This window comes from Empidonax traillii, unplaced genomic scaffold, assembly GCF_003031625.1.
Source record: "Empidonax traillii isolate 1590-97213 ecotype Southwest subspecies unplaced genomic scaffold, ASM303162v1 scaffold102:size1114253, whole genome shotgun sequence".
Lineage (NCBI taxonomy): Eukaryota > Metazoa > Chordata > Aves > Passeriformes > Tyrannidae > Empidonax > Empidonax traillii.
Window position 1 is genome coordinate 699,801 of NW_020955295.1, and position 26,972 is coordinate 726,772.

At 39.2% G+C, this 26,972-nt stretch overlaps 1 protein-coding gene across 6 annotated transcripts in view; it reads left to right on the top strand.

Moving 5' to 3' along the window:
* Window positions 1–26,972, top strand: part of AFF2 (AF4/FMR2 family member 2) — a 329,690-nt gene that overhangs the window by 61,645 nt on the left and 241,073 nt on the right. For 5 of the 6 annotated variants that reach the window (XM_027882169.1, XM_027882168.1, XM_027882172.1 and 2 more), the window contains exon 2: window positions 23,912–24,032. In XM_027882169.1, the coding sequence (XP_027737970.1) occupies window positions 23,912–24,032 (121 nt within the window). Of the gene's footprint in view, window positions 1–3,085; window positions 3,092–23,911; window positions 24,033–26,972 lie in introns of all 6 variants that reach the window. The other variant, XM_027882170.1, reaches the window with a different exon arrangement.

A 26,972-nucleotide genomic window follows, 5' to 3' on the forward strand; every position in this document is an offset into this window, starting at 1 on the left:
CAAATTAATTTTTGGGTTCTTTCAGGTGTTTACCTATGACTAATTGTCCTAAACAGTTTTGCAGTAGCTGGCAAAATAATTTTTATTAGTCTCTTATGCAATTGGTGCAAATTTTCATTCTGGGATAGTATTTATACTTTAGGTTTCAAAAAATGAAGCATCTCTGTCAAACACTCAATCAGACCAGATTTCACTTGTCTTCCCTTGTTACAGAGACTGTGATATTCTGTTTGTCTCAAATGCCTGTAGGTATAGTTTGAGGTTTAGGTGTTCTGAATTAGTAATTTATGGAGTCATCCAGCAGTAAATTCACCCATTGACCTTTGTTCGTGCTGTCCGACTATTTATGGTTAAGAACCCAACTGGGGCGATCTGGTGGATAATGTATGTTACTGTGGTGTGTCAGGCATTTCTTTTCATTTAGAAATCAAGATTCATCTGTAAATGGTGCTTGGAAAACGGCGTCTTCTAAACTCACTAACTTTATTTACCTAGTAATATGCTGTATAGAAATTAATAGGTGATTGTACCGTATATTTTTTGTCCAAGATTTATATTTTAAAAGGAAAAATATTGAAGTGTCAACAAAAATACTCATGACTGATATTATGCTCAACTGATTAAGCAGTTTACTAGAGCTGACCTTTCTTTACTCCTTACAGTAACCTGCAATTACTGTAAGAAGTAACTTACAGTTTCCATCTGTAAGTCACAGTGAGGTGAAAGATCTAATTGTGGCTTTACAGGGAAGTTGGTGGGATTTGAGGACCTTTAGTTGTATCTGAATGGTGTAATGTACAAAAAGAATTCATCATTTGCTGAGGACAGTTGCATTTAGGCCAGAGCTCTCTTCTCTGGTCCATGTGGAAGTCCTTTGTTACTGGCAATACTTGCCCGTAGGTGACTGAGGGCAGCTCGTGGTCTGCTGTTTCAGCAGGAGTAAGATATGCCAGCTTGATGTCCATCCCCCACTCTGAATTTCGCTCCCAATAGAAACTGATAGTTTGAATTTGTCAGGAACAGTCATTACTGACAATTACTGTTTTTAAATATTTAATATTGTGAGGACTAAGGTAATGGAATGCAATAAGGTATTTGCCCCCAAATACCACGCGTCGGCTCACCTTCAGTAACTGATGAGTCAAGAATTACTGAAGTTTGGGGAACCTTCTTTTCCTCTTAACTAAAAACCACTGTTTAAAATAAATGCTGTGAGGGACATGTTTTATTGGCTTGGGCACGGTCTGGCAAATCCCTTCTGCCAGCAATGCCACTTTGGAATGGGAGGTGCTCCACAGTGTTCAGAAGGAAATGACTGCAGGCTTGGACTGATGTGGGAGCACAGAGGGATCCTTTGCAACCCGTGCTGATGAATTTTAAAGACACAATTGTGCATTATTTTCTTAAACACATCTCAAACATGAGATGGTTTTGGTGTTAGCTCCTGGGGACCACAGGAATGCAAATTGAGAGTGCTGTATTTATAAAATAAACATAGGTGCTGGTCTGAAGCTGTCTGCTAGAGTAGAGATGAATTTTAAATTACATGTGCCTGAGGCTTTACCTTACTTGCCGTGGGCAAGGCAGATCCTCCAGCCATGGCACTGTGTGCACAACTATGCTACTAACAAAACACTGCTTTGGGAATAACTGAACCTATACATTTTGTAAAGCTTTTTCTTCTGCTGAAAAAATATTACCAGATGATTTTTTTTTTTTTTTGGCCATCTTTCCTGCATTTTCACTCTGTCATGCTCAAGTTAATGCAGAGTTAAACACAAGGCTGAACTTCCACTCTGGCTGAAAGCAGTGCTCTGCTAATGCCATCTATGAATCTGAAGCTATGAGCCAGATTAATGGAAATGAGATGTTCCACTTTTCCAGCAGCCCTAAAAGTGATTCCCTGCCTGGCAGGGTGAGCGCAGGGGAGACTTGCTTTCTGCTCAGTATAATTATAAAATCCAACCAGACCAGCAGCACTTGAAAATATCAGCTTCCAGAATCAGCAGAATCAAAATATCAGCCCAGTCTTGCACACCTTGCTTTTTATTTTTCTTGGAGCTCTTTGGCAATGCTTGTATTTTTAAGAGGAGGATTTAAAATATGTTTTCCTGTGCTGTTTACATAGATTTTTTGATCAGTAGCCGTATAGGGAAGCATGTAAGCAGGATAAAAAAAACCCAATGCTTTAAGGATTTTTATTTTTCCTGACATGCTTTCCAATGCCTAGTAGGAAGTACCTCTGCATAATTGGAAAGATGCTGCAGCTGCAGACTAGAGCTGTTGGCTTGGGTGGGATTGCTCAAGTGAGCAAGGGCGAGTTCAGGTCTTTTCTGTGTTATTTGTGCCTCTGCTTCCTAGGAATATAAAATGTCTTTTGGCAATGGTAATATCAAGTGATGAAACTAACACTGGAGAGTTTAGTATTTACAAAAACTCAGTAAAATAAAGAGCTCCAGAGATTTGATTCCTAAGTCCTGAAAGCAAGGATAAAAACCTCCCACATCCATGAATGTATGTTGAGCAGAAATGAAACATTTAGATTTTGCTTCTCTTTTTCTATTTGTGCCTTTAGGGGGCTGTAGTAGAAATGGAATACATAATGTATTGACAGGAGATATATATTCCACTTGTGAGTACGGCTCTGAATCCTCTTGGCTTCTCTGTTTCTGAATCATCATGTCTTTACTCAGTGGAGAGATAAATATGACATTCACTTCAACCCATTTAGCCCATTATTCATTTATATAAAGCAGGACCAATTAAGACATTCTTTTGTGTATTTGCACATTCTACATATGGAGCAAACGGGAGTTAAAAATATCTGTTGCAGCAAATGTGGCGGATGCTCTTTGAATACTGAACATGTTACTCCTGCAACTCCTCCAAGCACTAAACTGACATTGGGGAACTGCTGAAATACACAAATAGGCGCTTGTTTGGTTTGGTGCTTGCTCTGTTTCTGATGCATAAGATTTATGCTCACCCACTCGCTTACCTAAAAAAGTGCATCCCTTTCCACTCTTACAGCTGCCTGCTGGTGAGTACACAGTGTACAGGCGCAGCTCTTCAGCCCTGGACAGAGGCAGAAGTGACCAAAGAGTTTCATAGGCAGAAGTCCATATTCTAGGAGGGATCTGTGTTAGATAGTGCTAGGTGGTGTATCAGAGTGAATTATTTTATCGGTGTTGCTGCTATCTTTCAGAACATGTGTTTTGACTTTTTGCTCAATCTCTGAGAGTTTGAGAAGAGAATGAAGTTAAAATAAAATAATAAAAATAAAAAAAAAAACCAAGAAATTCCTGCTATCGCAGGCTTAAGGAAATAAGCCAAAATATACATTTTCAATTCCAACAGCATTGCTGAATGGTATAAGTCTCTGTTGGCTTAAGTGTTTCTTGGCACAAAATGCTGATTATATATGTCTCAAGGAGACAATCAGCATGTTCATACAAAAGTCTCAATCCCTAAAACACAATAACATGTAGTTGCCACTAAAGATTTGCTGTCGAAATAGATAAGGAAAGTTCTTCTGGATTACGATATGGGGCTTTACATTGAAAAGCTTTGTTTTGCATTAAAAGGTAGTTTGTGGCATTGTGAAGTGATGAAATGGTATGCAGAATAATACAGTTTGAATGGAGAGGAAATACGGTAAGATATAAACTGGTTTGATGGTATTTTTCCTTGCAGCTCAGTAATATTTAACTGTTGAATGGCTGCCTGAGACAAGTCAGTCCCTACTGAGGAAGATGTGGGGGTTGTGCAGCTTTTCTGCAAGGCCCCCTGGACCAGCACCGTGGCCCAGCTGCAGATGGGAAACTGCTGCTTTTGCAGGAGGGGAATGGCCCAATATATTTTGGTGGATCAGAACTTACATGAATAACTGCTGTCTTGTGGAGCAGTATGACAGCGATATGTGCATCACTGCATATCTTTTGTGTCTGCTAGGCTGAGTTTTATGTGGGTTTTTTCCACCCAAGATCCTTTCCAAATCTCTTTCTGTATCGTGGCTTAGAACTTCAGCATCTTCCTGTGCACAAGTTCATGAATGTCAGTGTCAATACAAACTGCAAACTTTGGGTTGTGAGGTTTTGTTGTGTTCCTGTGACAAGTGTCGTGGAGTTGGATGAGGCCATTTATGAACAGGTCCAAGTTTCTCAGCAGCTCAGGCCCCACGAGTGCACCCACACAGCATCCAGTGAGGAGCCCACCCTCTGGGCTGCTTGACTCGAGGCTTTGCCTCATCCCTTCTACCAGGGCCTGTGCCAAACCCCTTATGCTGTTGTGTATCAAAGAAGGATTTCCAATGCCTGTTTAAAGGCTTCAGATGGCAGTGAATCCCCTGCTTTTCTAGTTAAGTTGTTAAAATGGTTATTATTTTGTTATCATTGAAAATTGATGCTGCATAAACTGGTTTGAATTTGACTGGCTTCAGCTTCCAAGCACTGGATCTTGTTACGCCCTTTTCTGCTAGATTAAATACCCATCTGCTCTCTGCATTCTCTTTCCTGTGTAAGTATTCATAGTCTGTGATCAGGTTGCCTCTTAACCTTCTCCTTTATGAACTAAATAGACTGAGCTGTAGTCTCTCCTTGTAAGGCAAGTTTTTCCAGGCGCTCTAATCGCTCTTGTAGCTCTTGTCTGAATCCTTTCCAAGTGTAAGAGCAGGTAGGGAATAAACCAGCTAAGCAGGGGAGGCCTGCTTTTGTTTGATTGAGCAGTTTGGTATCAGGAATTGTTCATTCCTGTTGAGAAGATTGAGAGGTACATCATGATGAGGAAGGAAAACAATGCAGCGTGTTTCGCCTGGCAAACGGAGGGAAATATGTGTCTCTGTGTCAAGCATCACTTTTCTAAGCAGCCCCGTCTTCTCAGTGATTAGCAGAAATTTGAGCTACACTTGTAGTTCCTTTTCCTTATTGGTCCCTCCATCATATGTATTTCCCAACATGCCCCAGTTTCGAGATCAGTGTCCACTGTCCTATGTCCTCTGACCCTACACAATGTCTGGGGTAAAGTTCTCATATTTGCTTTGTGTGATGCCAAAATAAGGATTGAAGTGATTGTGTGAGGTTCCCAGTAGAAGCATCTTGATAGTTGCGTGTTTTTAAATTTTTTAACGTTTATTTTAAAATAATTTATATATATCATTAGTTATTTTAAATATATGGAATGGATGATCTGCTAAACAAGGCATCTTTCTGCACAGCTTAGCTGATCTACTGATAGCGTTTTTCTGGTCAACTTTAGGAGACAACTTTTAAATAATAGCTTATTATTTGATATAACTGTAAAAAATGACCTAAGAGGGAAAGTCCAATTCTCTCTTTCTGGTTTATATATTCTAAATAGAAAAGTAACTACCTATAGGCAGATGGGGCTGTATCTTCATGCTATACAATTAAATAAATTTTTAATAATATTTTTATCATGTAGTGGTTTTATCAGTATAAACAACAAATGGAAATAATGGAAGATCTTATTGAGGTTCTTAATGTTGATTGTATTGCCAGTGGTTGGTTTGTGCTGAGCATTGGGGATTCAATGGAAATATGTTGTAAATGTGTTCTGATTTAATGCTGCTCACATTTAAACATGGTACGTTCTCAGGATGAAGCTTGAATTATTGAAGAATCAGAACAACTAATCCTTGATAAAATCAGAATACTTTAAAAAGTTTAAGGGAATACTTTGTCCTTCAGATTATATGACCTGAAAATAAAAGTATGCAAAAGGATTTAATAAAACATAGGCTATCCTGCGTGAGAGCTCTCTCAAGGCTTTTCAAGGAGTAAATGGTTACCATTACCAGAGGTAATGTACTTCATTTGCTTTCCTAAGAAGCTTCTTTGATATTAAGAGAAACTCCTGAGCTAGGATTGGAATTTAAACTCCTGTAGGGTATTTCCTCTTGCGCCCTAACATACCAGTTTGATTCTGAGGTCAGCACTATTAGTGGCATTAAACTGGCTTTAATAATTTCAGTGTTATTTCTCAATTTTTATTTATTATTTTTTTTTTTTAGGTTTTTTTTTTTTTTTTTTTTTTTTTTTTTTTTTTTTTTTTTTTTTTTTTTTTTTTTTTTTTTTTTTTTTTTTTTTAGTTTGTGCAGCTTCAGTGACAACTTCGAGCTGTTGTGTGCTGTGGTTACAGAGTAGCTGGTGATGACTCCGTTCAGAGTTTCCCATTAAAAAAACCCACCATCCTACACGTATTAACAATATTTTTCTCTCACCACTTCTGCATTTTAAGTGCAGAATTTTTTGTTGTAAATATGAAGCTGTACTAGCTATTTCTTTTTAGTAACACAGCTGTAGTTTGCTCCCCAGAGGACTTCTCCGAGCAGAGTTTCCCAAGGGAATAGTACTACATAGGGGTTTTGAGAGTGAAGAGATTCCCCCTGCCCCACTTCTTAATGATGATTCAGTGGAAATATCTGTGTAAAAAAAAAAGGTACTATATATCTGGGTGTGTTTGTTTAGAAATAATTTATGCTTTTGTGTCACAGCATGTATTTTGATGTGGTTTTGATAAATACTGCCTATCTGTTTGCAAAACAAAGCCATCCCTCGAATGCACTAGGGCCTGGTTTTGTGTTTGTTGATGTCAACAGAGAGCTCCCACTTCATTTTGGAGGGATTTGGTTCTGGTGCACAAATAGGGATGGTTGCTCCACGAGACTGTTCAGCTGAGCTTGGGATAGAAAGAATAGAAACTGCTGGAATGTGGTAATTGCCTTTGGGCACTTGGAGGATATGGTGACCCAATGGAACTAGAAACAAATATATTCTTGCCACTTTTGCAATTTCAATTTCCATGTTGTGTGAAGATTGTAGCCCATTAAACTCATTGCTGCCTGTGAGCTGCTTTTCCTCTCCTTGCTGTAAAACGCTGCACCGGTTTCAACACAGAAGATACCTGTTTGCCTCCTGGGTTTCTCAGGCACTTATATTTATGATTTTTACATGGTATGTTTCTTTTAAATTCTGTCCTCTGATAGCTCAGGTGGTGTGAAGTGTAAGGTGAGGGCATTCAAGGAACTGGTGTAGTGTAAACACATCTAAACCTATATACTTGCTCTGAAATCTGCCCTAGCTGAACCCTCAGCAAAGACATCCTCTTTGGTGTTTAATGCCAAGCCTTGTGTTGACAAGTGCAGGTATGAACACTATACATAAAAATCAGCTCTCCTCCCCTTGCTTTTGGCACTTAGAGATGCCATTGTCTCAATGTATAAAATTCTTCTGTTTGACATGGCAGGTGAGTTCGATTTTGCTGCTTTTTGTTACAGACATTCACTGATCTCATTTATTTGCAAATGTAAAACAGACTGCAATTTCATCAGGTACAAAAACCCCTTGGGTTCCTTTAGTTGGACTTGCTGCGTGCAAAGGACTGGCAGGTAAATGCATTAAGTGCTCATATTGGGCGCTGGTTTCTTAGGTAAAACCAAGTTTATCATGGTCAAGTAACAGATAAGAGAACTTACCTGTAGTTGATGAGCGAGGGCTTATATTCTGACCTACCCGTTGGTTGGTGCTGATCTGTTACTTGGCAGACAGCAGGGATGCTCCAATATTTCACGTTGTATGCTACTGCACAAATAATAATACTGTTGCCAGTTCTCACAAATTATGATTATTACCCAACTGCTGATGACTGTTCTGTTTTCCTGCTCTTCCCTGCGAAGCTCTTTCTTGCTGCCATCGGTCTCTGCATGCTTCCCTGCAATCCTGCTGCTCTCCAGTAGGTTTCTGTCAGTGTTTTGCTGGATTAGCAGGATAATTTGCTTTCCTGGCATGTTTTGCTTGTCCATGAGGACAGACTGCTCGAAAGGAGAGAGAACTAACCTGGTGCATCAAGATTCAGTAACTATCATTAGCTCCAAGTTCGAACCTCCCGGCACTGAACCGCGCCGTCTTCAGGAACTGTAAGATTGATGTGTCTCTTGCCAGTTCAACATGCCAGCCTAGCCTGCTTCCAAACTGAGTTGTAGCGTTATTATCCTTCAGTGACAGATATGTGCAGTGATGGTGATCTTTGACCTGCATAAAATAAGTCAAGGGAACAAAGCAAAACTTCAAAGGACCACAAGTGCGCCCAACACTTTCAAGCTCGCGAGAACAATATACTGTTAGAGTGAGTATTGCAGAGATTTAATCATTTCATCTGTACCTCAGCACGTTTTTGTAATTAGAAATCAGACAGTCTTTTTAATTTTAGAGGTAGAATTTCTTTCTCTCCCTTTTCTTTCTTTCTCTCCCTTTTCTTTGTTTTTCTCAGCAGTCAGTCCTGTGCTTTGGTTTTCTTTTTGGCTTTTTGCATATCACATACTCTGATTTATCACAAAAATGTTAGTTGAGTATGCAACTAGTAAAGAGCACTTATGGGCCTGTTTTTGACAGAACAAGTCATTTGAGCCAGCTGCAGTAAAATATTCCTGATTTGGACTAATGAGCAGGAGGCTGATTGCAAATTCGAGAATTTTCTGATGTAGGGAGCCAGGAAACAGCTATAAAACACAGAACAAATGCACCCCATAATGTACTTTGTTCATTTATTTCATACCATAAGGATAGTTTTGTTTTAATTATTTATGATAATAAACTTGCTAGTAAGGCATTCTGCTATATTTTGTAATGATAATGAAACTTGAGTGATGCAGGGCCTCTCCACAGCATCCTGATATTAAACGTGTCTTGCAAACAGATTAAGGAGTGGGTCATGTGCTCTTTTAGGAATTTTTTTGCTATTTAGGTAGGGATTGAAAGCTTATTTTCTCTTCCTCTCCTGTCTTCCCCTTCCCTTCTAGTTAAAAAAGGAGCCTAATGCTGTTTCATCTCTCAGAAATACACACTGTTAGAAAGAAACTCTTAGTTAAGGCTCAATATCCTTCATCATTTAATGTACAGGAGCTCATTGAAAACATCTTAAAGAACATTTCCAAACATTCTCTGCTGACATGGTGAGCACCACAGATTTGCCCACTGGCTGCTTTTATTATCGTGCTAAGGGTAAAAAGGAGGAGTTGGACGTACAAATAAAACAGCCTTTGCAAGTCACCTGTAAAATCTTTGTGTGCAAACTATGGCAGGTGCAACTCAGACTCTACAGTAGTTCATTTCTAGTGACGTGACTTTTCTTCTCTCACTGGTGATCTATTTAAGCAAAAACTATTGAAGCAAAAGGTGTTTTCCTGGGGAATTAATTATTGGATGGGAGAAGTTGATAACCTGAAGTACAAGTGAGGGCCGTGTACTGGTTTTCTTCTTTTCTCTATTTTTTTGATTCCTTGTTTGATTTTTCTTTTCTTTTTAAAGTAAAGAAGGTCAAGAGCAGTACCAGCTTGTTGTCTGCATTTTTAACAGTGCTCAAATATTGCCATTATATATAATCTGTTTTAACCTGGTAGATTGATAAGACAGCATACTATGCAGTGCTTAAGAACTTGACAGATAATAATAATAATGTATGGAGCATTTATCAAGAATTAATGCCTTTCCATGAGCCAGTCAGAGCACTTTTGTATTTCTTAGCATTTTATTAGTTTGATAATTGTTAACCTTCTGAGTGGGATAATTGAAGTCTTACTTTGCTGCTGGTTGTGGCTGTGGTGGTCTTACAACTAGAAAGAGGCAAACACTATAAATAGAGTATTTATGGAAACATTTAGTTTAGGTTTAAACCCTTACAACATGATACATGGGGTTTATATTTTCTGGTAGGTATTGCAAATAGAGATATTGTAATAGTAACTGCTTACCATTAAAAAGGAAGGTTAATTGAGTTATAGGTAACAGGCTAAGACATGGGCAATGGGAAGTGGTTCCACTCCTGCTGCTGCCATTGTGGTCATGAGCAAGTCCTGTAATCTCTCCATGCCTCAGTTTCTCAATCCATGTTGCTAATGGAAATTAACTGTTTAGCTAGTGTTGGCACATTGCTCTGAATTAGTAGCTGTCAGGAGAGCCTTTGTTAACTAATTTCTAAATATTAACAATGGAAAAAAATGTGGGTTTTATCTGATGGAACACAGGTTCCCATCATTTGGTGTGACAGGAAGTCCCAATTTCTCCCTTTGCCTGATGATTTCTGTCAGCATTATAAGATGGAGGCCTCTAAAATGTTAAATCTTCTAGATCAGATCTGACTACAAAATCCTACTTAGACTAATACTCTGATGTGATTGTGCTGTAATCCAGTGAATTAACAGGACAGTTTTTAAAAACTAGATGAGCTTTATTTTAGTCAAGGAAATGCTTAACCAGAAACTGAGTGGAACTGAGGAATGTAGTTGGTACAGTTTACTCAGGAGAGTTTGTCCTTGATCAGTTGACCTGACAGAAACCCATGAGATCTGTAAGTATTGATAGATCTGCTCTCCATAATGGCAACTGAGGTATGGAGGGACCAAGACTATTTCTGTTCAGGTATTGAAATGCTGACACGGAGGGGAAGAGAACCCAAGGAGTCATATGAGCAGATGCTTTTATATTTATAGAGTATATTCCTCCTGATATTAATTTGGTACAGTACCAGTTAAAAGAACATAAAGCTGTAGTTCTGTCTTCTGACTGCTTCTTAATGTGTTTAATATCTGGCCAGCAATGGTGAAGAGATCCACACGACCGCGACCGGATGACCTCCTTGGAGCTGAAATCATTAATTAATACGTTTAAATCATCCAAAAAAAAAAAAAAAAAGTAAAGGTGGATGTGAAATGTGGCTATACATGTGCAGTCACGGGGCTCGCAGCTAATGATGTGCAAATTGCCGTGGAGGATGTTAGTGCTGGGCTCTGCACCCTCCTGGCTGACGCGCCGGGAATCCACATTTGGCCGATCCCGGGGGGCCTTGTCTTGGGAGGGTCCTGGTGCACAGGGAGGCAGCTGGCCATGGAGATGGGCTCCCTTAGAAGAAAGGATAAACTTTCTTCTTGGTGTTTAACTTAACCTTAGGCTCAGTTGGTTGTACTCCCTCCTTCATCTCTTTTCGAGCACTGTGGGCATTGTGGCTCAGGAGGCCAGGCTGGATCTGCCCAAGGGGCCTTGGTTTTGTCTCTCGGGATTTTCTGAACCATAGGTGGGTGTTATGTGGCTGGAAAATCCCCTCTGTAGGATTGTTTGCTCGAGCAGATGTTGCATTGGCTTTAGAGCTGTAATTATTCTTTATTAATGTTTGGTTGCTTGAAACTGGCATTAAAGGAATGGCAGGTTCTAGGGTAATACAGAAATGTGGGGAGTTGAATTACACATACAGTGTGTTAATGTGAAGAGAATAATTCACGTTGTAAAAAAAGAGAATCCTTCCTAGACCGACAGAAATACACACTTTTTTTTTTTTTTTAGGCTTTCAATGTAGCAATGCAAGACTTTCAAGTGGAAAATTGTTAATTTACTATAATGAATTGAAACGTGAAAAAAACAAATATTTAGTTAATTGCCTCATAAATCTGTCTGTTACTATCAGTGAAATTAAATTGATAAACAGTTCTTTAAAATTAATTTCCACGTGGCAATGTGCGGATTTTATTTTATTCAAACCCTATTAGGTATTTGTATGAAAGAAAACATAAATTTAAAAGGGTGCATGTGACAAAACACACATTTCCTGACGTGGGTTCTGAGGTTTTAATACATTTGGCATAATGAGAAGAACTCAACATTAGCTACTTTCAAAGGCAATACTAGCTGAAAAGTGGAAGTACATCACATTCTTAGGGTGATATCCTGTCTCTTTGCTGTCAGTGGAGCTTAACTCAGAGTCCTTTTGCTGCTGGGGTCAGAGGATCGTGGACATGATGCTTGAAGGTCACGTGTGGTTTTGAGCTGTTGCCAGGGATGGAAAGTTCTTCATGAGGCTGAGGAGAAGGCAGGCTCTCTCAGGGGGACTAGGAAACTTATTTCTGGTGTTCCAGGATGGGAGTTTGTGGTGAGAGGAGGAGCTTGGTGTTTTCTGGGACTGTACCCGAGTTGCCTCCACAGCCACAACTTTTCTAGGTTTTCAGCCCGCTCTAGTAGCACTTGCAGGCCCTTGTTGTGAAAGGAGGTGGGAAGCTGAGTGCTCTTGTGCTTTAATCACCTAATGACATTATACCCTGTGCAGTATCAGTTTGTCAAAGTAAGTGGGGCACTACACAAAATTAAATCATTTGATATACTCCATCCTTCCAGCAAATGTAATAGGAACATCCTTTCTGACCTCTCCCAGTGACACTCAGCAGGAGAAAACTTGTCTTGCAGTGTATGACCCAGTGTTCTGGAAATGCACATAAAGATAATTCCTCCCTGCTATGTGGTGTTGTTAGATAGTCTTAAATTTCAGCTCGATGGTTGTCATCTCGGAGCTCAGAGGTGGATGAATGGTTGCAAGTTACAGCTGGTCTTCTGGTAAAGTTTAATGTCTGAGAGCTGGGGCTCCTCAGTTTTCTTCCTTCAGCCACCTCTTCTTGAATGACTGTCATCAACTCGCTTAAACTTTCATTCCCTCAGATGTTTTGCTTGACAGTAGTTGCTTCTTCCCAGAGGTATAGTCAGGCATGGCTTGATCTGATTCATAAAGAGCTTTAAGATCCCCCAAAGAAACCAGCTGGAGGGACAAAATATTAGTGATAACAGTGACCTATAAGACTTCAGAGGAAGGAGGTTGCAAACACATTTTCATTTAACTTTAATAATACTTTAATAATCAAAAGAAGAAATGTAATGTTTAATATTTAAACAAAATTGCATTCCCTTTCTTCTCATGTTAAGTGAATATTAAAGCAGGATGGAAGCTAGTTTACATATTTTTGCACTAGACTATTTTATTATTAAATACTGAAATGTGCTGGAGTTGGCCAGCCTCCAATGAATATGATTCAACTTACATTGCATTTTAATATGTGCATGTTACATAGTATAATATTTCTATTAGACAAATGTTTGATGGTAGGGAAATAAAAAACGATGCACTTTTGTTAAGTAACACATTGTGTTCATGTTATGAAAATAAGTGATATTCATTTGCTGCTTGACAGCAGAAGGGACAAAAATAGCGAAGTTTTTGGAGTGCAAATAACTGTTATTCAGGATGCAGTAACCCATGTGTCTGGTCTTGACAGTGCAGGGTATAGTTAGTGCTGTGGAATGTGCTCCTGAGGTTCTCCAGAGACACATTGAAGAGCACAGGAACTTTCTCTCTATTTGCCTGCACTAAGTGTTGGTGCCCCCCAAAAATGCATGTGAATTCTCTTCTCACACATTCAGTGCAATACAATCTTTTTAAACCAGTGAGGTTTCCAGAGCTGATATGAGCAGTAAACCCAGTTTGAGTGAGGGCGATAATTTCAACTGAGTTGTGAAACTCCTTGACACACGGAGTATTGTTTGAGAGCATTCTTTGGAGAAAAGTTTCCTAGAGCTGTTAAATATAAATATTCCAGCTCCTTTGTACTTAGCACGTGGCTTCATGTGCCTAAGTTTTGTCAGGGCAGTGGCAGTATTTTAGGGAGCTCTTTGCCCTGTTCCTGGGGGCTTTACTGGGTGTGTGCTGTTCCCTGTTGTCAGAGGCAGGATGGGTTAAACAGAATTTTGGTCTGTTTGGTCCCCTTTCTCTGGGATTTTGACCCTAAGTATCCCTATTTTCTTCGTTGTGATATTTCAGTCATTCATGAAGTCAGTTATACACGTGAGATTACAAACACATTCAAAACATAATTGGGGAAACAGATATAGTTTCTGTTTGGCTCCGGGAACTGCAGTACTGGGATAATCATTTGCATCACACCCACCTTAAAAATTCAAGTAATTTCAGACACGAGGTTGTAGTTTTAGCCAGTCTAAATAACATTTTATTATGATTTTTTTCTGTTTAAAGGAGTATTTTGCAATTTTTAAGTGCTTGTTTTTAGCTATCAAATCCCAGAGCATATTTCAAACTTGTGTAACACCTACATGCCATATCCCTAATTGCTCAGCATTCCCATGTCAACTTAAATTTAAGGATGTTGTTTTTTTAAGGGAGTGTGATACATTTGGTTTACTTTTTCTCAGTGACAAGGTCTGTTATCTGCTAGTGTGTGTGTGTGTCAGTACTTACTGTGGGGTAGAGGCAAATTACATTATTCCTGTCAGTTGGTTGAGATATCACGTGTGTAGTCTGTAACGTCACTAAATATATATATATATATAAAATAATTTTTAGTGAAATTATTTGGTATCTCATTTTTTTTTTTAATTAAGAAATTCTTAAATTTTGTTTAATTTACCGTTTCCTCTGCAGTCAATAGCAACATGTTATAAGGAATGACTGTAGAAGTTCTGTAGCTCTGGCGTGTGCTGGTTTGTACTTAAGACTTTTTAAACTCTTGGCAGTGGATAAAAAATTTCTGTTAGCAGGAAGAATATAACAGAAAAGTTAGTTTGTAACAAGAAGTTGCTGTGGCTTAGAACTGACTGCGCTGTGAGACCTGGCTTTTTTTGTCATTATTAAGTGTCTAGGTCCCATCCAGCCCTCACTGAATTCACTGGGAAAAGTGCCAGTAGCATCAGCTGAAGTTTTGAACTATGCCCCTAGAGAGGATGTAAACCCCAGCAATGCTGATGAACTTTGTGCTGGTTTGGTTAAATTATTTTGTCATACTTTATACCCTGTTTATAAATGAGGAATAAACATTATATGTTTGCTGTAGACATGAACAGTATTTGTTATAGATTATCTTCCTCACTAGAAGCCAATGATGATGATAATCCATTGACCTGCTGACAGTCTGAATCTATTTAGGAAAAATAAGCACAAAATATTATTATTCTTTCCTAAGCTGTGCAACAGGTACCTTTGTTGCTTTGAGGCTTTTTAAGGTCTGGTGGAAGAAGGCTTAAAATTTGGAGTTTGAAATGTTCTGGGTTCTTTCCAAGCTTATGAGCATCAAGTCTTGTGAAGCTACAAGATCACTGCATCTCCTGCAAAGTGCTAGTGCCCAAGAGGAGCAAAGTATTTCACAACAGCACTGAAAAGGGGGTGCATGTGTACTTGAATTTGAAATGAGAGCACCTTGCATTTATTTGATCATCTCTGTCCATTCCAGTAGACACTACTGCAACACATTGAGACCTTTATATAGGGTTTCAACTGAGAGAATAATAATTTACTTAAAAGATGATTTCTTTAACCATTGTCCCAAATAACAAGCAATTGAATTATTTTAAGCTTCCAGTACCATTTTTCTGTGCACTGGAGTCTCTGAATCAGTCTGTATGTGTGCACTGCACACAGAGACCTGTGTGAACTTCTTCAGCCTACAATTGATGAATGAAATAGTCATCCTACTGAATTTTTAATTTTCCTGTGGTGGTATTCTTCAGCACATGTTAAGTTTAAGAACATGTGGTTAAATAGCTGCACAGCATGTGAAAATGCTCAAGGGAGTAGAGGTGCCTGTTAGTAAATGAATGCATTTATTAGAGCTGTAGGAGCCCACAGAAGCATTTCTGTGATAAAATACTAAAGCAGTTGATTCTGCTGATTCATCTGTACCCAAAAGGTTGTGTTAATCAGTGATTGTTGTGTGACTTTTTTTAAAAGACTAGATTTATATCTATCTATTCTGCCATCTATTGAGTATCATTGCCAAAATTTCAAACATAAATGAATGTGTGGACTCCATTTTTCAGGAAGCATCTGACAGGTGCCCAGGAAGGTTTTGAGTCACAGTGTTAAAGACAAAAAATTATTTCTAAATATGAAAAAAAGATAAAGGCAAAAATGGAATTCCAAAACGGTTTTCAGCGCAGATGTAAGAATGCAATCTGTACACACTGAGTGATAAGTTAAAGATTTTGAGTTTCCATGTATTAAAATACATTTTAATCTTTGAAAATGGTACGTGTACACACACAAAAAAGTATGTTTTCAAGAAAGCCTTCACAATTTGAGATGTTCAGCTGAAGGAAAAACAGACTGCAACAAGCACTGTCAGAATATTTTTAATTGCATCAATTAGTGTTATGTCTTGTGAGTAATACATGTAAAATATACTCTTTGTAGCAGTACTATGCCACATTTGCCATTGATGTGTATAAAGAATAATGCACAGCATGCAACTAAACAGAACTATATCTGTAGCAGATTAATACATAGAGTGCTGGTGCTGATGGCAGCTAGGAAGTCGTTAGGAGATACGCTGTGAAATACAGCCTATGCTTTGGCAAAGGCTTCATTGCCATCAGTGAATTTGGAGGAAGCTCCAAATCCCAGGACATGTAAAAATTAAAAAAGCAAACACAAACATTTAAAAACCTGTCGAGTCCTGCTAAGCTCAGAAAAGCAGTGAAATTCAGAGTTTGGGTTGAACCTCCTTTCCTATTCAACCCCCTTGCATTGATCAGAGTCCCCTTACAGTCACAGCACATTACCCATCTAATAAAGCTTTGTAATCCAGCTCCAGTGTCCTGAATGTAATTCATTTGATGCCAGAATGCTCATAAATCTCACATTTATTTAAGTTTGTTACAGTTTATCATTGGTTTATTGCGAATCATAACTAGAATGCCGGATTCCAGGTGTTTCTGGGAAGTTGATATCAACACCTTAATACGCATTCATTTAGTTAAAGAAAAAAAAATTACAACAAAAATAACCCCATAATGTTATCTTAACTAGCTCTTTTATTTATGAATCAGATGTTTACTGTTAGAAATACTGCATGTTGGAAAGCTGTTTTATGTGACTGATGTTCTAATGACTGTTTGTCTTTTAATATCCTTCTGAAGCTGTGGTTATAAATAGTTTTCTCTTAGTTTTCTTCCCCCCTCCCCCCATCTTTTCCTTCAGTTTTGCTTTTGTTTCTCATCCTGCAAATCTGAACTGACAAGAAGACTGTAATAGGACTCCAAAACATACCTTGAACACACATTGTTAAGCGAATTACAATTGCTGATGTCATTTACACGTGTTGCCTTTCAAAGGATGAACATGTTCACTTAATTTGCTTTTTAAATATCCATAACAGTGTCCCCAAGCATTTTAATAAAACAGAAACAGTTAATTATTGCCGAATAAGGGTACCCAAATATAGTGATCTGCAGCTTGCATTTAAATGTATCTGACAGCGCTTCTCTCTTGAAGAGAAAATTGTGCAAATTGCCAGTTATTATATTTTTTAATAAATAAATCTTGACTCTGTTTCTCTCTTTCTTCCCCACCACACTGCAATACTGTTCAACAACCATACTTTCAGTGGGACCATTTCTATTACAGAGTGATTGAGCTCTGATTTACACATCAATTACCCAACTTCATGGAGATTTTCATGCTCCCCTAGCTGACATCAATGAAGCATAACTGCGTAAGCGCTTTATTTCATCCCAGATTTTGATAACTCAGACTGATAACTAATCATATTGAAAGACAATGTGCTATGATACAGGAAACAATAAATGCTCCCCTTTGAAACCTCATCTATTCTTTATATGCTTACTATTCAGGAGCTTATCTCTGTCATCCATTCCCCCAGAATCGTTCCTTCCAAATTCACATGGAGGGAAGGTTTGGGGCTGCATAATACCAAAAAGAGGAGAAAACTGTTTTCTAGTTACTTGGAGTGTGTGGGAATAACTAAAAAGAATGAAGAATGCGACAAATATAAGCCAAACCCTTAGCTTCCTAGCTTACATTTCCATAATTTGCCCAGGGGTCTCTTGGGTGTTATTTTGTTCAGAGGCTTTAATCTTTTGCATTCTCTATTAAATGTGCTACAGGAATGGCATTGTTTTTAATGCAAATTACGAAGAGATTTAGCTCATGTGGATAGATAACCAGTGACCATCTCAAGTGTTTCTCTGCAGAACTGTTGAACATCAAAGACAGAATATTTTATATTTTTAAATAAATCATTTATCTTGAAGTACAGTGATAGATGTGTTCTGTGCTAGATACTTTCAATAACTATTCATGCCGTGAAGACAACAGCATTAAAGTAAATGTTAAATATGAAAGATACTGAGAAGTTGTAAAGCTATTCTATCATGAATTGATTGGTCTCTGTCAAGTAGGAAAATTACCAGGACAAAGATGCAAGTTCAGTGGTGATAAACAGAGGAAGAGGAATTTTGCTATTTTAAGTGTGGTGGTGCTTATGTTGTTTATCATTAAGTGAAACAAAGACTTCAGATCAGCAGGGGAGATATGTTAAGTTGGCCATGTTTCTGCTTAAAGATCAGATTTCAAAATTCCTCTCATTTAGTGAATACATTTTAAGACCGGCGATGAAATTTAAGTCCCGAGGCTGCTTTTTCATTTTTATTTTTCATTTGGAATAAATGTATTGAAATACCAGAGTTTATATAGGGACAGTCTGAAGAGATGAAGGAAGTACAGTGTTGTGGTACTCTGCTTTTACATTAAATCAGTGGAGTTATGGTGAGATAAATTTGGAGTTATGAACAATTGAATTCCCACTGTAATGTAGCTTTTAGTTTGAGTACCAGGTTAGTGATTTTTACCTTATGTTTTTAGCTCACATTGAAAGAGAATTGCCCTGGTATGGGTATTTAAGCATGGGGGATATTCTCACTGACCCAAGTTGGATTTCTCATATAAGAAATATATTCATGAGTGGGTTTTGACTTGGGATGTTTAATACCTTGTGCAGGCATGAGAGTTGGTTTTTAAGGAAGCTGAGTTTACTTCTCCAACTTCCTGAGTGCCTGTGGGCAAAGTAAAAACTATGAAGAAACAACCTTGGGAAAGGACTTTCAGTACTCAAATTCATATCATTTTATATCCACTGTGTCTTAGTTTAGAAGCTTGTGTTTATTTCTTGTTTCCACACATGAACAAACATTTCGGTTTGAGAACTTCTTTCATCATTTAGGCATATCTGATATTTTAAGGGGGGGGTGGAACCAGTACAGGGAGGGGAGTGTTTGATTTGATCATGGTGTGCATTTTTGTGAATTGAGATGTGTTATTGAGAACAGCAGCTACTTCTTCCCTAACTTGTGGATAAATGCTGTTTTCCTTGAATGCCATTCATTTATCCTCATGGATGTAGTCTGTCGCTGCTATAAAGCCTCTCTGCTCCAGCTTTTTTATTGATTCTTTCCCTATTGGGCTCTTGTTGTTTTGTCTGAATCAACAGAGCAGTGTTCTGTTCTCATTCATGATTTGTCTGCAATATTCGGTGTTTGATCACTTTTCTCTCTTCTCCTCCTTAATATCACAGAGACTACTTCTTCCAACTTGTCTGGTCTGACTTCTTTCTTCTGCTCCTTCTCCTGTCTTTCAGCTCTTGTCTGGCTTGCCGAGTCCCCTGTGCTTTGGGAGACTACTTCTTTGGCTTTGGTTAGGAAAACTTTGAAAAGAAATCCCAAATGCTAGGTCTTAGCCTTTAGCTGTTGGTTTCATTTTATCAGCTTTCCTTTAACTCTTCCCTCTAACCTCTTACTTTGTTGCAGTCTGTCCTAGAAGGTTTTTTCCTTTTCTCTCCAGGTCTTTCACACCACATCCTCTCCCTTACACCACAGACGATTGTACTGCCTTTTCCAGTGCCCCAGATTTTATTCTCTCCCCAGTTCTCCTTTTTGTAGCCAGTGCTTGCCTGAATTTTCATCTCTTAGCTCCAGATCCCCATTTTTAGCTTCCAATCCAAAACCTACATTCCTGTCTGTTATCTTTTGCCTTGATATAACCTCCTTCTTCCTCAGCCACCTTCTCCTCTTCTCCATTCTCAGGAGATGGAGATGGATTTGGATTGTTCCCACAGCTCCCGTGGGCTGCACTGAGGGTGAAGGTGCAGCTCCACAGCCTGGCTGGCACTGCAGACTCCCACAGGCTGAGCACCTGGGCTGTCACAGTGCATCAGCTCACCACTGTCTCTTAGGCTGTGTAAGAATGACAAATGGATGTATGCTGCTCTGACTGTACAGAATTAAGTACCAGGTGCTGTTATTCAAAATGTATTTGCAGCCTGCCTCAGTGTTAAACATATCAAAACAATATTACAGTTGTAGTTGCTATTCTTTTTGCCACATGCAGCACACTGGTAATTTGTAGATCAGTAGTCTCATGTGCTCTTGTACCATTCTTTCTGCTCACCATTCCTGATCTTCTCACATTTATGTACAGACTTCCCCATTCAAATTCAATTATTAATCTAATAAGTCGTAACAAAACAATAGAGCTCATGTATTTAAACTGCATTGTCACGTAATAGTTGTGCCTAGGGAACTGACCCTCTTGAATGCAATGAATATTGTGGCCTACAGCTGTTTTCTTCTAAATCTCTTTTTAAAATGTTTGCAAAAGTCTGTATTGTGATATCCTGCTCTCCTGGCTTTAGAGGACTCATGAAGTATTTCTCATACTATAGTGAGACAGACTGAACTCTGGTGTTCCCCATGGTATCTGACTATAGTTTTCACTGACACCTTCCCCACTAATCACATATCTGTATTTCACAGAACATTAGTTAAGCTAAAAATTAAACACAAGTCCCAGAGATTGCATTGTGGCCGCATTAAGAGTTTCTGGAGAGCATCCCATTGGGTTCTCAGTGCACTGCAGCCTTAAGATCTAATCATCATCCCTCTTTGGATTAAAAGGAGCCCAAATAAATTGTTATCCTAATCTGTGTATGATCTTACAATATTTGACTTCCTGTAGACACAATCAGCGCCCTGTCAAGTGTTCCCATAGCAAAAGTACATTTGCAGAGAAATAAGCCAAGTAATGGACCTGACAGGATGAGCAACCACTTCCTTTTGCACAGATACTCTGTACACTTAAGGGTGCCATGTGACTGTGTCAGTGGAAGTTCAAAATGAAGCCCTTTTTTGTTTTGTTCTCACAGGAGAATATACAAGAGAGGGGTTTGGATTGATGCAATTCACTTAGGGCTTTGCTTGTGTTGTAACATGGATTCTCACAGTTTGGTTCTCTGTAAACACTGCTGGGGGCCAGGGCTTGAGGTGCACTTTTGAATTCGTCTCTTGGGTGTGTGGATAACACTCATAAATGCACTACGAGGGAAATACTTCAGTATGTTGAGTTGGAAAATACTGTATTTCCAACCTTTTACTGTTAATGTTGTAAATACTGTGTTAGCTCAAGCTAATGGCTTTTAAAGTGATTATGCCACTTTGAATTATGGCACTGCTGTTTTCATAATTTTTGAATTTGTGGTTTTGTAATGTGTCATAAAACATATCTAAATAGTCTTAGGGCCTCTGCTGCTTTTTCTCAGATAGGATATGGCATAATGCCTCACTCGGTTCCCTAAATACTTTGCATGCTTGTGACCAGAGCTGGCTTTTAGGTAACAAAATGCTGGAACCTCACATGAAGGCTGAGATATGTTCTGTGCTGTAATCTGTGATCTTTCTGTTCAGTGGCCAGGTTCAGTTAGATTTGAATGGTCCCAGAATTTCACCCTGAAACCCCAGGCCAGGGAAGCCACTGAGAAACTGTAAAACACGGCTCTAAATTTCATGAATAATTCTTTCTGAAGTGAGTGCTGGCAGTGCCTGGGAGAGGACTGCTCCCGTAAGCAAAGATTATTTATGCAGGATATAAAAATCTTTCTTAGACCAGATCCATGAGACTGGCTTTGTAACTTCATAGTGATCTGATCTTGCTGCAAGAGTCACCCAATCTATGGGTCAAACCGTCAAAGAAATCCCTGGAAAGATATCCCATGAGAGGGATAACTATAGTGTGTTCCTACTCCTCCTGGGCTGGATTATTTCTGGGTTAAACCAGCTCCCTACACCAGCAAAGCTGTGGGGAGAAGCCTTGTTCTCATCTTTGGTACCAATTTGGGAAACAGCTTGCATTGACTTATTTCCATACTTGTGGATTATAATCTGGATTTAGGATGTGAAAGGAAGGGACATTTATCCCCCCTTCACCTTTCAGTGGACAGTTTGCTTGTGGTTTGCAGCATTGCGTCAGTGATGTGGTCACACAGAGAATAGTAAAGTGACTGTTCTTACAACAGTTTCCCCTCTGTCTCTCTCAGGAAACCAGCAAACAGTACAAAACCTTCTGCAGAAATACCAGGATTGATTATAACAATGTTCTGGAGCTTGCTTTTGGTGTTAGTCATGCCACTACATCAAGAGGTGTTATAAATAAATAAATTAAAACAAAACGTGTTTTCAGCCTTATAACTTGCAGAAGGCAAATGTGGATGGAAATCATTCAACTCAGCCTATGTAGGTGGCTTTGCATTCAGTTTACAAGCCACAATCAAGCCTTATTCAATCCTACTCTGAGCGGTCTTGAATTGCTTAAACCAATTATTAATTCATATTTTTTTATTTAGGGATCTCACTGTGGCAGTTCTTCCCTTTTTTCTTTCCCTGCCTGTACAAAAACAAGTATACGAGTGTAAGGATACATGGAGCCATCAGGCAACAGACATATGCTTTCCTGTGCTCTCTGCAGGGCTTGCAGGTTCAAACACAACCTGCCTGAATCATAAGAACTTTAATTGAGTAGATAAAGAGGTCCTCATAATTATAAACTGCAGTAGGTATAACAAGAGGCTAAATACATAGCTGTGGTTTTAATTAGCTGGTGCTTCAAATTAGTAATTGTGGTTTCACTCAGAAATCAGTGACTTTATACACTGTTAAAGCCTCATCACTGTGCAGTTCATTCCTCATTATATCTCTCGGTGTGAAGCTTTCAATACAACATCATGCTGAGCTAAAAAGGCAAAAGTTGTAGATATTTGGTTATCTTCCAAGTGCAGTGGAGCTCTATGGAGATTTAATTCATTCTCGCCAGAGACAGGAGAATTAACTGTTCTTTGTTACAACTGGAATATGTATGTTTGCATGTAAGCGTTTGTACGTAGAGGCTGTGTGTGGATGTGTGCATGCATGTCCGACATCTATCAGGGAAATAGTGCTTATTGCAGATAACATCAGGGCATATACCAAATCTGCTATTCAAATTGTCATCTGGAATTTGGTAGCTAATTAGCTGACACAAAGCAGAGCCAAAAGCCTCATAACAAATCAAATACGGGTTGAAAGCACAGAAGTGTCCCTTAATGCCTGTCACATGAGAGGTTGTCAGTGCAAGTTGAAGCATGCATCTCTTCCTTTCCTATTTTTCCCCTCTACTTCAGGGTTTTAATTATATCTTTTCCCTCAGAGGAGCAGGAGGTAGTTTGTAAAGCCAAAAGACCAAAGTACTTCAGTGCTATTCAGGGGAGAAGTGAATGTGGTCTCTCAGCTTGTCATCTCGGTCTGGCAGGTGCACAAAGTAAGCTGACACACAGATAAGTGCCACTCACCATTGCTACACTGAGGTGCTGCATTCTTTTCTCTGTGTGTGTAGAAATATCTGATACTGGAATCAACTATCCCCAAATCTCTTCTGGCAACCCGCTGCTACAAAAACATTTCGTAACCCCTCCCCCTTGACACCTACAATGAAGCCATACAGGAATTTGAACAGGAAGTGGGAGAGAATTAGGTGGTCTAAACCACACAAGGCTGAGCTGGAGCATTGGGATGGATGTTTAGTTAAATGGATTTTTAGTTGTTGTTGACTTCACATTTGCTTTCTCTGCACATACACACTTCATGGGCACGCGTGTGTGTGTGTTTGTGTGCAGGCCCACGTGTATTTACAGACTGTTCATACAAAGACATCAAAATATTGTTAATTTGAAAAGAATATTTTTCTCTGTTTTCATTTTAGAAGTGTACTGACTGGCCTACTGCCCAATTTTGCATAGTTTATGATTCCAAGTTTAAATTCGGGAAAATTACTCAGTGGCTACCTCTTTCTTTCAGAACTGTCCTCGGGAATTGCTTTGTTTCTGATGTTTTGTGTCTGTTACTGATATTTATGAACATGTAACTAAATTGTGGGGAAAATAACATGTTGTCCTTTTTCTCTTTCTCTTCTCCAGTCACTATGAACAAGACCGGAGTGCACTTAAGCGGAAGGAATGGGAGAGAAGAAACCAGGAAGTCCAGCAGGATGAAGATCTCTTTGCTTCAGGTTTTAACCTCTTTGGGGAACCCTACAAGGTAAATTGCATTGCTATATTTTGCATTTTCAGAGTGGCTTTTGCAAATACAGATAAAGCTTCTCTTCACCTGCTAGAAAGGGAAGCATCACGTCTGCCTTGGTACTTACACTCTTGAATGCGCTGATTGCACAAATCAGCATATGGCAGCAGAGCAAAGTGAATGTGCTGCCCAGCTTAGCATGCTAGCATTGGCAGAGTCAGGAATTTTGGTTACAGTCCAGTTCAAGATTCCTTCCTCTAAACACATAGCAAAGTCCTGCAGTAGAAGTATGTGCAGCTCATATTTCTGTAAGTGGGTTTGTACAAAGCTAGCTATTAGTTCTTTTATTTTTAAGAAGAAAATATATGAGTTGTTAAAACCAATGTCCCCTCTATAAATAATGAGTTCATAAGCTTTTTTGTGCAATCATAACCATCCAAAGAAGTCTTTTGGGAGACTGAATCTTTGGGGAGCATAACAAGGGCATGAAAGGGACTTTTATGACAAGTCTTATTCTCTCTAAGGAGCCTTGCTGCTTGAGATTTTCATCACCAAGGGATGTCCCCCTTTATGATTTCTGCTGCTTTGATTTGCAGTGAGACATTCCCTAAAGAATTCATCAGAATGTAAATTTCCATATCTCTTTCTCCTCCCAATCAGTGACATCCATTGAAAGGCCACCACTTCATCTTTCCATTTTACATTGTTAGCAGCTGTAAGGGAGGATGAGGGCTCTTTGAAAATCACCCAGAGAGGAGGAGAAAAGACTGTTGTTATAATGATATGGTGTCTAGTAATTATAGACCACGAGAGCGTGGTGGATACACTTGACTCCAAGCTGTACTTTGGTCCAGGCTGACTTGAGGAGCAACAGGCCTTTCGTCCTTGAGGTGAACTTGCCTTCTGGAAGCCTCTGGCTAGTGTTCAAGGGAGTGAAGGCGTCTTGAAAAGTATTTCAAGAGTTAGTTTTGAAACCCAAAAGTGCAAAGTAACCAAAGTACAGAACGAGATATCGGAGCTAAAATGAAGATGTCTCTCCCTGTTCTCTTGACTAGCAGCCAACTTCTTCAACCTTTCAATATTGCCATCAGGATGGGCCCAATTTGATCTTTTCCTGAAGTGCAGCTGGACTGCACACCAGATGACCCTCTGCTTGAGCAGGGATGCCTCTGAAGGGGTAGCAACCCCTTCCTTACCCAAGGCAGGGAGATCCCTTACCCATGACAGGTACTTGAGAAGTGACTGCTACCATGCTGAATTAATCCTGTGACACATTACTAGTCCATGTAGCTAATCAATATCATTTTAAATATTATATGGATAGTTCCATTAGACTTAAAACCATTGACCAAGTCTGAGGCTACGATTGGATCCAACCACACTCAGGCTCCATAAGGAATTTAGAGAGCAAGGGCTCCATTCTGAGCCTTCTGACTGATGGGAGGGCCCTCCTTAGTATTTGCATCTCTGGTCTTGGCATAAAACTTACTGCTGGCAATAAGTTTTACTGTTAAACCACTGTTAAACTTAGTTGAATTCCACTGAATTTATCAACCTCTGTCAAACTATTTTACTTCAATAAAACACATTGCTGCTTCTCTCTCTTGAGCGGGGTGCATTCCATTCATCCATGACAGGCTTATTCAGCCAAATAAGGACTGTGCACTAGGATAGTTTGTTGGTGGACTCTTTTTGGTTTTGTTTTTATAAAAATCTGATAAGTGCATTGTTTCTGCTTTGGATCACATTTTAGCTTCTTTATGGGAATAATAACTTACTATGAACTGATTTTATTGAGACTTCCTGCCTGTCAGGCCCATATTTTCGTTCATGCAAGTGAACTCATGGATTTGGGTAGGTAGACCAGTTTGTAAAACACTGCAGAATTTTGTGTCAGGAACTGAAAACACACACCACCAATAGCTATTGTACTTCTTTCTTTTATTCCCAGACCTAGTGTCCTTACTTGTTTATCATACCTTCCTCACTTGCTTCAGTAGTATCTAGGGAAGGGACAGTTGGGGTAGGGAATACCACCACAGCTGGTTTTGATGTTTTAAAGATGGAACAACTGGCAGCTGTTTTTTGGATTGCACTGGGGTTGGGGATATTAAAAGGTGCTCGAAGAAAGGAGCTGAGATTTGCTCATGGAGTTTGCTGCCATTGTGCATCACAAGATGTGGGGATTATCTGCCTTCATCTATCATCTCTCTGCTCTAGCTGTTACAGCGTCTTTCTTTCCCTCTGTCAAACAAAACGTAGGTGTTCATTATAGCTTTGGACAAGTGCGTGTTTCTACATCGCTTCTTTGTAGTTTGTGTGTGTGCACTCACATGAAAAGAGATATTTACTTCTGTGGGTGTATGAAATACATTTGTGCATGCTTGTTAAAAGATAAATGTCTCCTTTGGAAGCTCCACTGTCGCATGCGGGGAAACAACACCTCTGACAATGTGATGACATCCAGCATTATTTTGGGAAGGTCAGGCAGCAAGGGCTGTGTTGCTCTTTGATGCAAGTGGGTTGCAGGTCCTGCCTCCGAACTCTGGTGCAACCTGCTCGTGCTTGCTTTTGCAGAAGGGATCAGAGAAGGGCCTGCAGTGTTGTGGCAACAGGCACTTGAAAAGGCAATGTTGGAGTTTTCCTGAGAGGAGCTGTAATTTTACTACTGAATTGTTGATGCCTTTCAAGGTTTTGAATTAGTAAAGAGTTTCAGAGATGAGTATTTTAAAAGAAAACAGTAGGAGCATTTTTGTCACTTTTCAAAGGAATTGCCTCAGAAGAGTTCAACTTGAGAAAGAGAACCCAATGGGCAGCATTTCCATTGTGGAGCCTTTGGTGAATGTTAAATCATTTATCTTTTTCAGGTAAAGCCCCTCCATGCTTTTCAAGCTTAGCATAAAAAAGATCTCAGCTTCTAATCCGTGGAGGTTAGTTTAACTACGAGGCATAAGAAAG